This window comes from Pituophis catenifer, unplaced genomic scaffold (assembly GCF_029215685.1).
Source record: "Pituophis catenifer annectens isolate HBS135680 unplaced genomic scaffold, rPitCat1.0.hap2 SCAF_1, whole genome shotgun sequence".
NCBI classification, from domain to species: Eukaryota; Metazoa; Chordata; class Lepidosauria; order Squamata; family Colubridae; genus Pituophis; species Pituophis catenifer.
Window position 1 is genome coordinate 252,541,122 of NW_027256881.1, and position 13,649 is coordinate 252,554,770.

General features: G+C 38.8%; 1 protein-coding gene across 1 annotated transcript in view; it reads right to left on the reverse strand.

The window, feature by feature from the left end:
* LMO1 (LIM domain only 1) overlaps positions 1-13,649 on the reverse strand; it is a 101,934-nt gene that overhangs the window by 37,597 nt on the left and 50,688 nt on the right. The window contains exon 3 of the mRNA XM_070957462.1: positions 10,793-11,006. Within this exon, the coding sequence (XP_070813563.1) occupies positions 10,793-11,006 (214 nt within the window). The remainder of the gene's footprint in view (positions 1-10,792; positions 11,007-13,649) is intronic.

Genomic DNA, 13,649 nt, shown 5'->3' on the forward strand with positions numbered 1-13,649 from the left:
CAAGGACATCATGGAAGGGCAAAAAAGTCAAGACAGTGGCTACAACTGTTTGCTCAACCATGTGTGATGCACATCAAAAACAGGTGTGTCATCAGTTGAGCAGTTGCTGTGATCTTGCCTTTTTTGAACTTTCTGAAAATGCTCCTGTGTGGGATAAAAGAAAAACTAAGTTTAATTTGCTTTAAATTATTTTAAAACATTGAATAGTTATCATATATTAAATAATATCATCTTCCGCATTATTAAAGAAATATCTTTTGCTGGCAACTGTTGAAGTTTATGATGGCTACTTCCTATTGCAGGGGTCCCCAAACTCGGCAGCTTTAAGACTTCTGGACTTCAACTGCCAGAATTCTGGGAGTTGAAGTCCACAAGTCTTAAAGCTGCCAAGTTTGAAGACCTCTGTCCTATTGTAAGGGGAGGATCCATGGAAGTCTGAAACAATGAATGTGGAACTCATCCGCCCCCTTCAAAATACAGAGCTTTCCCTCTGGTTTTCTTGACTGTCCTTTCATTGCTATCAGCCCCCCCCCTCCAAACAAGGAGCATGAAACATAAAATCAAGTTGAAGTAGCCAAAATCTATGTGGGTGGGTGGGAGAGAGGATGAGTGGGGAAGTGAGAAAGTATATTTTACTTCTGATAAAGCATCTAAGTACTCAAAAAAAAAAAATTGGTGACATTCATGATACCTGTTTACATGCTTAAGCTCAAGAACCATTTCAAAATGATTTATTTGGGGGGGGGAGGCCTGTGCCAATTTGTGCTAATGTAGCAGACCTGAAAGGCTGATTTTTGAAGGCCCCTATAAGAAATAGCAAAAAAATATTCATAACATTCATAAAGGCACTAGACAGAGTCCAAAAAATGTTTCTTGTGACTAGTGGAATGGGACTAGGTTGTGATTAACATTTGATGTCAGAGAGTCTCAACTGTGACAAACATTGCTGGATTATGCAACCATAGCTAATAATCAACTAACCATAATTCCATTTAATAGCTAAAATGCTTTGCAAATGATGCACCAATGAAGGGAAAGGAATTGTGAATATTCTGGGTAACAGTGGAATCAGACAGAGCTTACATATCTCTCACCCAAGGGTGTCTTGGGGCATTCTCCCCATAAAGAAAGTATCAAGGAAGCGGATTGCGCTTCCTTTTTACTCTTTTGTAATAGTCAGATCTGAGAACAAGCATAATTTAAGATGGCTGTGTGACACTTCGAAGAAATACTTTGCTTTGCACAGAGATCTAATGAAACAGTGCAATCTGTGACATTTCTGTGGAAGTTGTTAGGCCTGGGGGTTATAAAATGGACATCTAAAATATCAAGCAGTAGAACAGGAAGTGGGGATGTATGTCTCTTGAGGAAAAAGTGGATACTGGAAGGATGTGATTTTTTTTTTCCCAGTCCAAGGAGAAGGATCAGAAGTGGTGGCAATGTGTTTCTCTACCATGTTGAGGTGCAGAAGATAAGGCTTGGGGAATTTTTTAATATTATGTTTAAAATAAAATGAAAAGTCAGAGCTGAAGAAGCTTCTTGAGAGGGATCTTGAAGTCCTAGTGGACAAAAACTTAAATATGAGCCAGTCGTGTGCTGCAGCTGCCAAAAAAGCCAACACAGTTCTAGGCTGCATAAACAGAGGGATAGAATCAAGATCACGTGAAGTGTTAATACCACTTTATAATGCCTTGATAAGGCCACATTTGGAATACTGCATTCAGTTTTGGCCGCCACGAAGTAAAAAAGATGTTGGGACTCTAGAAAAGAGTGCAGAGAAGAGCAACAAAGATGATTAGGGGACCGGAGGCTAAACATATGAAGAACGGTTGCTGGAATTGGGTATGTCTAGTTTAATGAAAAGAAGGACTAGGGATGACATGATAGCAGTGTTCCAATATAATCATAATCATAAATGTATTTTGTCAAGCATATATAAGATAACAGGTAAAAGAAAAGTATAATCATAATTTGAATACATGAAAAGAGTAAGTAAAAAAAAAAAAAAATCTCAGGAGCTGCCACAAAGAAGATTATTCTATTCTCCAAACCACCTGAGGGCAGGACAAGAAGCAATGGGTAGAAGCTAAACAAGGAGAGAAGCAACTTAGAACTAAGGAGAAATTTCCTGACAGAACAATTACCGTAATCAGTAGAACAACTTGCATCCAGAAGTTGTGAATGCTCCAAAACTGGAAGTTTTAAAGAAGAGACTGGACTACCATTTGTCTGAAATGGTATAGGGGTTTCCTGTCTAAGCAGGGGGTTGGATTAGAAGACCTCCAAGGTCCTTTCCAACTCTGTTTTTCTATTTCTATTTCTATTATTTTTATTTTTGTCCCTGTCCCTGTCCCTATACCTGGAGGAGAAACCCAAAGGTGCTTTTTTAAGAGGCAACTGGACTTTCTGGTTTTCCTTTGAAGACATTTCGCTTCTCATCCAAGAAGCTTCTTCAGTTCTGACTGGATGATGGAGAATGGAAAGATTTATACTCCTTGCAGACTGCTAGGCATTTGCATTCTTTTAGCAAGTTGTTTAGGCCACCTGGTGGTTTATCTGTATTGTCAGGGTCACCTGAGTAGTGCAAATGAGGTGTGAAGCCTTATTGGAACTGTTGAATCCTTCCATTCTCCACTATCCAGTCAGAGCTGAAGAAGCTTCTTGTATGAGAAAGGAAATGTCTTCAAATAAAAACCAGAAAGTCCAGTTGCCTCTTGAAAAAGCACCTTTGGGACAACTATGATCTGAATGACTGAGAATCTCCCTAGAAATGAAAACCAATTTCATATGTCAAAGCTGTGCTATTAACAGCCTCATCCTATATTGACAGCTGAATTGGTAAAACCAATATTCCAAGGAAAGAATGTCCAGGTAATGAAACAAAGGGACTGCTGTTTCGATAATCTAGAACACTTGCCTCCTCCCAGGTCCCCACATTGAAAAACAGCTAATAAGACAGTTACATGCTTGTGCACCATTCAAATAGACAGGGTGATTTGACTTCTGGTGAGGACATGGTAAGTTAGAAATCTCTGAAGGAGTGGGGACAGCATTGTGACCAAAATTGACAACCAAAACACAGATCCTGGCCAGTGAAATATCTCTGGAGCAAGAAGAGATCATGGGATTGCCTACATATATGCTGGACGACTACTACTCATGAGTAGGCTACAGAAATCAAGAGTTTTTGAAGTTGGTTGGTGAGTGGAGCAACTGGAAATCAAGAGATACCAACTACATCCACATTCATAATGTAGGCTTTATGGACATAAAGTTCAGCTAAGCATAATTTCATAATCACCCCGCGAATTATCTTTTTGCTATTTTTTCAAATATTAAGAACTGTCAGAATGGCAAGTTTGAGGCTTTCATTGAGAAAGTTTTCTTCAATCCTCAACAAAATAAGTTTTCAAGTACAAGTTTAAGGATTTAGCAGTTCTAGGGAATAAACAGCAAAATGGTGATTAGAATGTTGTTTTTGGAAACTTATAAATGGATTAAAGGTTTAGATGGGCTTGAAATGGGATTTTGAAATTAATTGAAAGAATATTTCCTGTGGGAAATAGCTGATGTTTTGAAAGGTGGGGGGATGATAGAATGGGATTTTGAAAATTGGACACTAGAGGGAGCCAGAACAAAGTAAAGATTATAATTAAAGGAAAGAACACCTATTTGACCTGTTAACACAAAATGGAGCAAAGTATTTTTGGATATACTGAAGATATTTAAGAACAATGGACTCAAGATAATTTTAAGAATATCTTTCATCAAAAATAGACAGTGTGTGATTATGTCATGGAAGAGAAACAAATTAACTGCATAAGATGAAAATAGATTTAAAAAATGACTGAATATAAGAATGATCCAAAAATAAGATGAATTACTGGATATACAAAGAAAAACAGCTGATGTTTTAATAATTAAAAGGAACATACAATAACAAACTAGGACAGTGGCTTGGATATTTTTCCTATACTGGATTTACAAAGGAGACCTGTTAAACTGTTGAAAGATTTGGTGAGAAGAGACAAAGTGAAAAAAAAAGAAAGTTTTAGGACTTTATTTGAAGGGATTAAAGACCAGGTTTGTTAAAAGTAAAGGGAAGTAATATAAAGTTGGTATAACTGATCAAGTTTAAAATGTATGTTGTTATTTCTGGTAGCTTTTAATGGACTTTTGCTGAACAGGACTGAATAACAAGGTTCTAGAATTTGTCTATGTAATATGGGATGAAGAGAACATTTGTTGTACCTTAAGAGAAAGTGACAAGTTGTTTAAATTGTTTATACTTGTTGTGATGAAGGGGGAAAGTTACTTCTTTATTTTTTTCTTTTCTTTGTTATATTGTTATTTTATCTTTCTTTTCTATGCTTCCATACATATGCACACACAGAGATGTACTTTTCTTTTTTGCACTTTTTACTTTTATTTTTTATAGCCTTTACTAGTTTTTCTTTGTAATTGCAATCCTTAATGCAATTATTTTTTTAAAAAACACACACAAAAAGATGGGGAGATTCCAAATCCCTACATTTGATATAAAGCTATGCTAGCATTGTGTGACTATATGGGAAACCTAGACAACTGTGTGACTCTATGTTAATGAATTGCAAATGGGAAGAAGATCTGAACTGAATTTCCAGTGTGCCTCTTTAGTTGCAGTACTGTCAGCTGACCTGTTACGGGAGCAGCCCTTTGCAGCCAGCAGGTAGTTTGAAACCCTTTAAAACAGGGGTGTCAAACTCAAGGCCCGAGGGCCGGTTCTGACCATGGAGTGCTTAGATCTGGCCCGCCGGGCTGCCCTGGAAACCACAAATGACTGGCCCGCAGTGCCTCTGCCAGTGAAAATGGAGCTCGGGTGGGCCGCCTGCCTGCTGAAATACAAAAAGACACAGTACCACTAACTATAATCTGTGAACACCCCTGGACAATGGGTGAAGTCCAGAAGACTGGTGGAGTAGGGCAATACCCTAAACTTCAAAACAATGAAAGGAGGAGGACCTGCAAAATTACAGAACTGTTCCTTTGATGCCTAAATATTTGGTAGTAGCCTTCTGGAAATCACTGAAAATCAGTCAAATACCTTCTAGAAGGTATTTGATGGGACATCATCATAAGTTTTTGTTTACTTTTCTATGTTTTTCCTGCTGTTGTTCTTTTCTCTTATTATTTATTAGCTTTAGTTTTGTACCCAGATCATTTAAAGCTTCTTGCTGTTATGTTTGTTATATGGGTGACCAAAGTTCCAGGGTACAAATTTCATAAATAAATAAATAGCTAAACATCAAACAGGCAATTCCTATTGAGCACCTAAACAGGAATGCAATAATTAACAAGAGCCTGCATGCCTTTGTCACTCTCAAGTCATGCCAGGGTAATCACTCTCTCTCTTCCCCCACCTCTCCCTCTCTCTCCCTCTCTTTCCCTCCCTCCCTCCCTCCCTCTCTCTCTCTGACAGATTTGTTGTTGAAATCAGGATTTGGTTAGATGTTGGTTTAAGTAATTACTGTGTTATCTGTGAGTTGTGTTAGTGCAGGATTTTATTTTGGGATGCAGCATTTTTATAGTGGAGAAGAATGTGTGGGTGAAAGTTAGAAGCCTGAGAAAAGTGAAAGCAAGCATTTCATGTAACTGTGAAGAGAATGGCTTGAGAATGTTGAGTGGGGGAGTGACATTAGAGAAGCTTTGGACTGGCAGACCTAGAGAACATCAAACTGAAAGGGACTCCAGACCAGCTGGAAAACTGAGGCAGAAGAACTTCTATCCTTAGAAGGTGATAAACATGGCAGTAGGCACCATGGATAACTGCAAAATGATGAAGAGAAGCATCATAGCTGCCATTAAGACCTGAGATAGAAGGCAGTGGTTGAGATTGTTGTGTTGTGTTGTGTTGCATTGTGTTGTGTTGCATTGCATTGCATTGCATTGCATTGCATTGCATTGCGGTGCGGTGCGGTGCAGGGTAGTGTACTGTAGTGTACTGGAATACCAGACACTGCTTCTGGACCACTTGTCCTTGCTTTAAATGTTAAGAGGAATAGTGCACATTCTGTAAACCACAGACACCAGCTAGAGTGGCTGTTAATTTACTGTCTGCCTAGCTGATCTTGAACCCCTACATCATTTCAATGCTGATACTTGAGTTTCCATAGCTTCTGGTTTTATGTGACTTTCATCTCTATGTTCTGGAGGAGAGTCCACTGTAGTTAATAAGTTCATGGTCTCCATGGGTTAGTACAAATCAGATAGCCCCAACACAGATGAGCAGGTACATGCCTGATCTGGTTTTACTGCGGTATTGACACGCCTCCTTTGGCATGGTCAGATTACTTTCTGATCAAACTGAGGACAACAGATCACTCCACAAGTGCAAGAGTCTAATTAAGCTGGTATCCTGCTTGAGGAGTCAAAGGACATTAAGTGGAAGACTAAAAGTGGACACAACTGAGCATTAGTAACAGAACATTAAATGTCCATGGAGATTCTCAGTCATCCAGGCCATGGTTGTCCCAAATGTGCTTTTTCAAGAGGCAACTGAACTTTCTGGTTTTTCTTTGAAGATGTTTCGCTTCTCATCCAAGAAGCTCCAGTTGCCTCTTGAAAAATCACTTTTGGGATAACAGCAACATTAATTCAAACATATATGCATAGCGTAGTTTCAATTCCTCACCACATTTCTTGTGCCTCATTGTTTGTCCCTGTTCAGAATCATTCAGACCTTTCTAAAGAAGGATGGCTGGGATAAAATGCTTAGTTTTAAACATTTAAAGAGGCAGTGGTGTGCTCTTTTTCTAGCTGCAGTTGCTAGCCACTCTCCCCAGCTTCTCACCTTAGGAAATAGTCATTCCAGTAGACAAATTTCACCCGGGGTAAAGATGCAGCAAGTGTGCTCCTCTTGATCCTAATAAACCTTTTAGCAGAATTTGATATATCATCATTAAGAGATACCGTTTTGGATTTGTCATTGGTGCAGGTCATGCAGATGGTAGAAAATATGACAGACAAACTACTTCTAAACTACTGATAGATCAGATCTACTATTGGATAATAACAATAAAACTATAATCACTACATTAGTTATCCGTAAGCTTCAGGGTTGAATACAAAATGCTAATTATCACCTGAGTGTAGGAATGACAGTGGAAGGCAGTGGGAAGAGCCACAGCAAAGACAACAGTCAGGTAACAGGCAGCCTTAGCTTGCAACAGTAATTTGGCAAATGTCCCAGAAAGGATCTTCCCTCATTTCTTGCATTGTAAAGTGATAGGAAACAAATGTACTTTCAGACATGCAAGATTCTGTTAATGTACAATAAAGTCTAATTTCGTTCTTTCTGTCTGGATTACCTTGTAAGGATGACACCTATTAAATCAGAGGGTGAGGGCGTAATTTAGCAGACTGTCATCCTCCAGTTTCCATACACAGTCAATCACCTCAGACTGTTCAACAGCCATCAGTTGGAGCAGGTGAGAAAGCTCATCAGGGATCTGGGTATCCTGGAAGAAGATGAAGTCCAAGGACATTCTGAGAAACCTGGAGAGCCAAGCAGCCACCAACAGTTCCCCATTTATTGGGAATAACTGCATCCCGAGAGCTAAGGTGGCGCAGTGGTTAGAGTGCAGTACTGCAGGCTACTTCAGCTGACTGCTAGCTGCAGTTTGGCAGTTCAAATCTCACTGGCTCAAGGTTGACTCAGCCTTCCATCCTTCTGAGGTGGGTAAAAGGAGGACCCAGATTGTTGGGATATGCTGACTCTGTAAACCGCTTAGAGAGGTCTGTAAAAGCACTATGAAGCAGTATATAAGTCTAAGTCAGGGGTCAGCAACCTGCGGCTCTGGAGCAGCATGTCGCTCTTTCATCCCTCTGCTGCAGCTCCCTGTCGCTGGTTGGCTCCATAATTGATAGGGCTTTCGGTTAGGACAGGTAGAGGAAAAAGGACAACTCGGTAGGAGGAGACTGTATGGTGGGGGAAATGGACTTCCAGTCAGCAGAAGAAAAAGGATGCCGCACTATGAGGAGACTCCATGGTGGGGGAATCAGACTTCCAGTCAGCAGACGAAAAAGGACGCCACACTAGGAGGAGTCTCTATGGTGGGGAAACTGGACTTCCGGTCGGCTCCAGAATTGAATGGGGGGCTTCCGGTTAGGACCTTTGTGGCTCTTTGAGTGTTTAAGGTTGCCGATCCCTGGTCTAAGTGCTATTGCTATTGCATCAACCTTAGATTCATATTCCTGTGTCTTTGATCTATGCTTAAATCCTTAACCTTGGCTCTTCAACCCTGACTGGCTAACCAACTTCTTGGTGACTGGACTACTGTATTCTTCCATCTCTGAACACAGGTTCTATTGTGGACTGATGTTTTTATTTATTTAGCTCTCAGACAAGTCCTTGTTTCTGCAGTGGGTGCATATTCTCTCAAGATAGCTCTCTTCTTGCCTTGTGTGTGACTGCTTGTTACTCAGTAGATGAACATGTATACATTATGCTGTAGCTGTTAAAAAGGCAAATACTACTTTGAAATGTATTAGCGAGACAAAGAGTTTAGATTACAGAACAAAATATCCTATTCTAGTCTAGTTTGTCATGGCCTATTGGAACACTGGCTACAGCTATGGGTACTATCTGCAAAGGATATTGATAAACTAAAATAAGTTCAGAGGACTGTCACCAGGATGATGAAGAAACTAGAAATCATGTCCTGTGAGGAATAATTAAAGAAACTGAATAGGGTTGGTTTGCAGAAAAGAAGACCAAGAAGAGATATGATGAAATTCTTCAAATATCTGAAGGCTGTCAAAAATAAGAGGGAGTAAACATAAATGTTGATGCCCCAGAAAGTGGACCAGAACCAATGGGTTGGAAATATAGCAAAGTAAATTTGGGTTGGATATCAGGCAGAATTTCCTGAGGGCAAGAGCTGTCAAGGGGATGGTTGCCTCATAAAATGGTGTGTTCCCCTTCACTGGATGTCTTCAGAGCCTGAGTAGCCAGCTGTTGAAAATGCTTTGGCAGATTCTACACTGAGAAAAGATTGTTTTATGAACTCTGAGGTCACTTCCAACTATGTAGTGGTGAAATGGATTTTATGGTGCTATTTTAAAAGGTCATTTTCTTATCTGGCAAATCTACTCTGTTGCCCCTAATGCTTTCACAATTTAATTTTACGTAATTCTAATCAACAGGGCTGAAAAGAATTCCATTATAAATTCCACCGGTAGCCAGCAGATCCATCTGTCCATCTGCATTACTGTCAGCAGATCCATGGCAGGAAAATCTGATAGGAAAAAGAGCTTCTACTTTTCAAAGTATACATAGCCATCAGATGTGCACAGATCTTTTTGAAACAATAAAGGAAAAGACTTTTATCAACTTTCTAATTTTTGGAAAATATTACAAATCTCATCAGATCCTGGGTCAATCTGATATATTCTTTAATGGATTAAAATAATAAATACATATAAAATTGTCACCCTAAGCAGATTGGTAAATGTTCTCTGATCTGTTATCATCTTACTGAGTTCAATGTGACTTATTCCTAAATTTACGAATACAATCTTCGTATATACTATCAAACTATGGATATTTTATACATGTTTTTCCTTACTTATTATTTGCAATTATTGTTTGCATTTCTGTCCTGTTTGTCCTAACCTAGAAGGAAATTAAATATTATTTCATGGGTGAGTTATGGCATTTCCACTGAGGTGTACCTTGATGTACTTTTTTATTATAACATTTATATATTTGTTTACTGATTCAGTTGAATTATTTTTGGTGAAATGGAATAGAAATTCTACTAATGAATCAAAGGAGGGGGAAATTGCTATGTTCTACTGGCATCCCCCACATGCACATATAAATAATCCCAGTAAATGGAGAAATTTTCCAAAGCTCTATTAACAAAGCTATTTTCACCGATTTCACAATATTAATTTAAATAAGAGCTTCGGGAAGCCATTGAAGATAGCATTTCTAGGAAAATGCAAGCTACAGTTTAATTAAGAAAGGAATATATTGATTGCTATATAAAAGAGACATTTCTGCACAGAATATGTGCATAATTCAATCTTGTTTCAAGATGTTGAGTTTTGTATTATACTGAAAATAATTTTGTTAACAAACCAATTATTGCAGGAAGACTGCTTCAAGAGTTGACGCTATTGCTCTTTTGTAGAAAAATCTTTCTGATTACCTCCTATAAAGAAATAATAAAACTTGACTCTTGCCCACATAGGGACAGATTAATTACATATTGGCAAGTCTGCACAACACATACATTAGGTTAAAATGGGGCTAGGTAGATTGTGGTTCAGGGTATTATACAAATCTGGCTGTTATCATATCATATTGTTGAACTAGGCCATCATCTTGAGCCGTAATATGGTGACTTCTGAGGGGATGGTGGTGAAGAGGCAGAGGTACAGCATATTAGGCCAACAAAGAAATTGTGTTTTATTAAGCCAGTTTTAGGATTTAGGAGTTGTGCAGATGCCTTTTTTGTCCATTCACGAGATGAATATTCAAATAATTTCTCCCCATGGCCCTATCTGTCCTTTCCATTTCAGCAGGTGCTCTGGGGCTCACCAAAAGCTAACAAGCTTCAATCATTTACCTACCTTCCATCTTGGCTTTGAGAAGATTAAGAACCCACACTGGACACAGGCATCCTTTTGCTAACCTCCAACTGGAACTCTTATTCATACAGCTAAATCTACTTTATACAGCCAAAGCAAGGAAGCTAAGCTGAGTAAGATAATCATAGCCCAACCATATGCACATATATACATTTACCTCAGGTAATCTCTGCGGCAGAGAATGAGATTTGCTTTTGTGTAAAGTGTTGATCCAACCTCTCCCAGGCGACAGTCGCAGCAGGCACACTTTAAGCAATCTTCATGCCAGTATTTATCCAAGGCCTTCAGAAGGTAGCGGTCCTTGATCTTACGATTGCAGCCGGCGCAGCCCTTCTGCTTTCCTTTTGGTTGCACCGATAACATTGGCACACCTTGGAGTCAGAAAAAAGAGAGGGCCTGTCAAATGAGGACGTTGCTGGGAAATTCTCCAAGCTGAAATTGGTGTCCTAAGCGGTCTTTCTAGGCAATTTTGTTTAATTTTGACTTTGTTTGCAAAGTGAGCAGAGAACCTGATCCTGGCAGCATGATTAATATTAGTTACAAGGGCATTCATATTTTCCCATCATAAAACTGGCTTATTATCTCCAGATATTAAGGAATCTGTCTGAGCTACTAAATAAAGGAATTCTTATAGTACTTCCTGTGAAACATTGCTGTCTTATTTTTATTTATTTATTTTGTCAAGCATGTATAAGATAACAGATATAAGTATAAACATGATTATGAATACATGAAATGGATACGAATAAAAGGGGACATTAGGTCAGGGATGGCAGGCATGTTGGTGCGCTTATGCACGCCCCTTACAGACCTCTTAGGAATGGGGTGATGTCCATAGTAGACTGTCTAAGGTTAAAATTTTGGGGGTTTGGGGAAGTAATCACAGAGTCAGGTAGTGCATTCCAGGCATTGACCGCTCTGTTGCTGAAGTCATATTTTCTGTAATCGAGTTTGGAGCAGTTTACCTTGAGTTTGTATCTATTGTGTGCTTGTGTAATGTTGTGGTTGAAGCTGAAGTAGTCATTGACAGGTAGGACGTTGTAGCAGATAATTTTATGTACTATGCTTAGGTCAGATCAAAGGCGGCATAGTTCTAACTTGTAACTTTTTTTGCAATTTGGTAATTTTGTAATGGTAATAATTCCAATTCTTCCTACTTATCAAAAATGTTATTTTACACACACACACATATACATAAATAGAGAAGTTTTGTATATACTAGACCCTGGTGTATGCTGATTGGAGTGATCAGTTTATAGAGTCTGCAAATTGTGCCTGCAATGATTCTTCCTAATTGAAAACGATGGAAATGCAAGTTCATAGCAGTCAAGAAAAAGCTAAAGTATTGGAGCAGCAAATGGCCACATTTCAGCTGAGGAGAATTTATTAGTTGAAAGAAAGTTAGTTCAGCAACAGAAACTGACAGTGAAAGCAACTTTCCATAAGAAAGACAATAAAACAGTGGAGTAAGGCCAGTGGGTAAGAGTGACAAGTTGAAAGACCAGACATAGAAGATATTCTGGAATATCTTCAGAATCCAGAAACAAATTTCATGTCCTTGTGAAAAGGAGATGGAAGATAGAACATGGAGGACAGGACAATGCTTCCTTAAATGGCAGAGAGGAAAAACTAAAAGAGCCTTGATGGTACAGTGGTTAATGAACCCTGTTATTAACACAGCTGCCTGCAATTTCTGCTGGTTCGAATCTCTCCAAGGCTCAAGGTTGACTCAGCCTTCCATCCTTTCTAAGGTAGGTGAAATGAGGACCCAGTTTGTGGGGGCAATAAGCTGACTTTGTATAAATATACAAAAGGATGAAGGCTATTGCTGAGCACATTGTAAGCCGCCCTGAGTCTCCGGAGAAGGGCGGCATATAAATCAAATTAAAAAAAAAACAAAAAAAAAAAAACAGAAAATAGGACAATGGTTTTCTAAAGAGCAGAGAGAATGAAAATTTGCCCTGTAAGAAGACAATGAGAGTAGTTAATGATTCATTGTTGTGAAGAATTGAAGCAAATATATGCCAACCATACTCATGGGTCTCTGAAGTGTCCTTCCAAGAGTTACCAAGTCCATGTCCTTTTCTGCTAATACATAGTAGGTCAATAATACTGCAAAATAACAGCTACAACTATTTCATCAGCTTGAAAATTTTAGAAAGAAGCTCAAGATCCTTGAGCTCAGGTAATAATTCCCATTCATCCTTCCAAACTGTGGAAGAGAACTGGAAAGAGAAAGAATAATGCAAGTCAGCAACTCCCTACAAAAAATGATACTGATGGAATATATTTGGTTTCTGAGACCATGGGTTATCTAGATGATGGATTGCACCTCACAAGAACTGGTAGGGATATGCTTGGTCAATGCGTAGCAAGCTTGAGTAGGAAGTCCAGCAGAAGATGGAAACCAAAACTTAAATTCTGAAATGAGGACTTAACACAAAAACTACTGCACTGTAGAAATTGGGACCACTGATGAAATTAGGTCTCTTTAAACCGCTCAGTGAAACATGAGAAAGAACCTTGGTTCGTAAAGCTCACAGCCTTCATTTTTTATACACTAATACTCAAGAGTATGGGAAATGAGATTAGATTGACCTCTTAATACAGGAAAGGACATATGATTTCATAGTATAATGGAGACCTGATAGGATGACTCCCATGGCTGGAAATGAAGGATACAATTCATTTAAAAATGAGGGAAAGCAATAGAAAAGAAGAAGGAATAGTATTGTATGCAAAAGCTTCTACTCAGAAATCCAAATGAATGAATTTGGTTGTAGGGAGGGTTAAATATGTGAAGGAACAAATAAAATATCATTATTGGTGTCATCCAACCAAAAGGATGTAGATGATGCCTTTCAAAAGCAAACTGCAGGTCTGTGAAGGAGGCATGAAATCATAATGGTGAGATATTTTAATTACCCTTATATCTGTTGGGAGACATACTCTACCTAGCATGGGCTTTTCAAAAAAATTCCAAATAACTTTCTTCTCTAAAAGATGGAGGATGA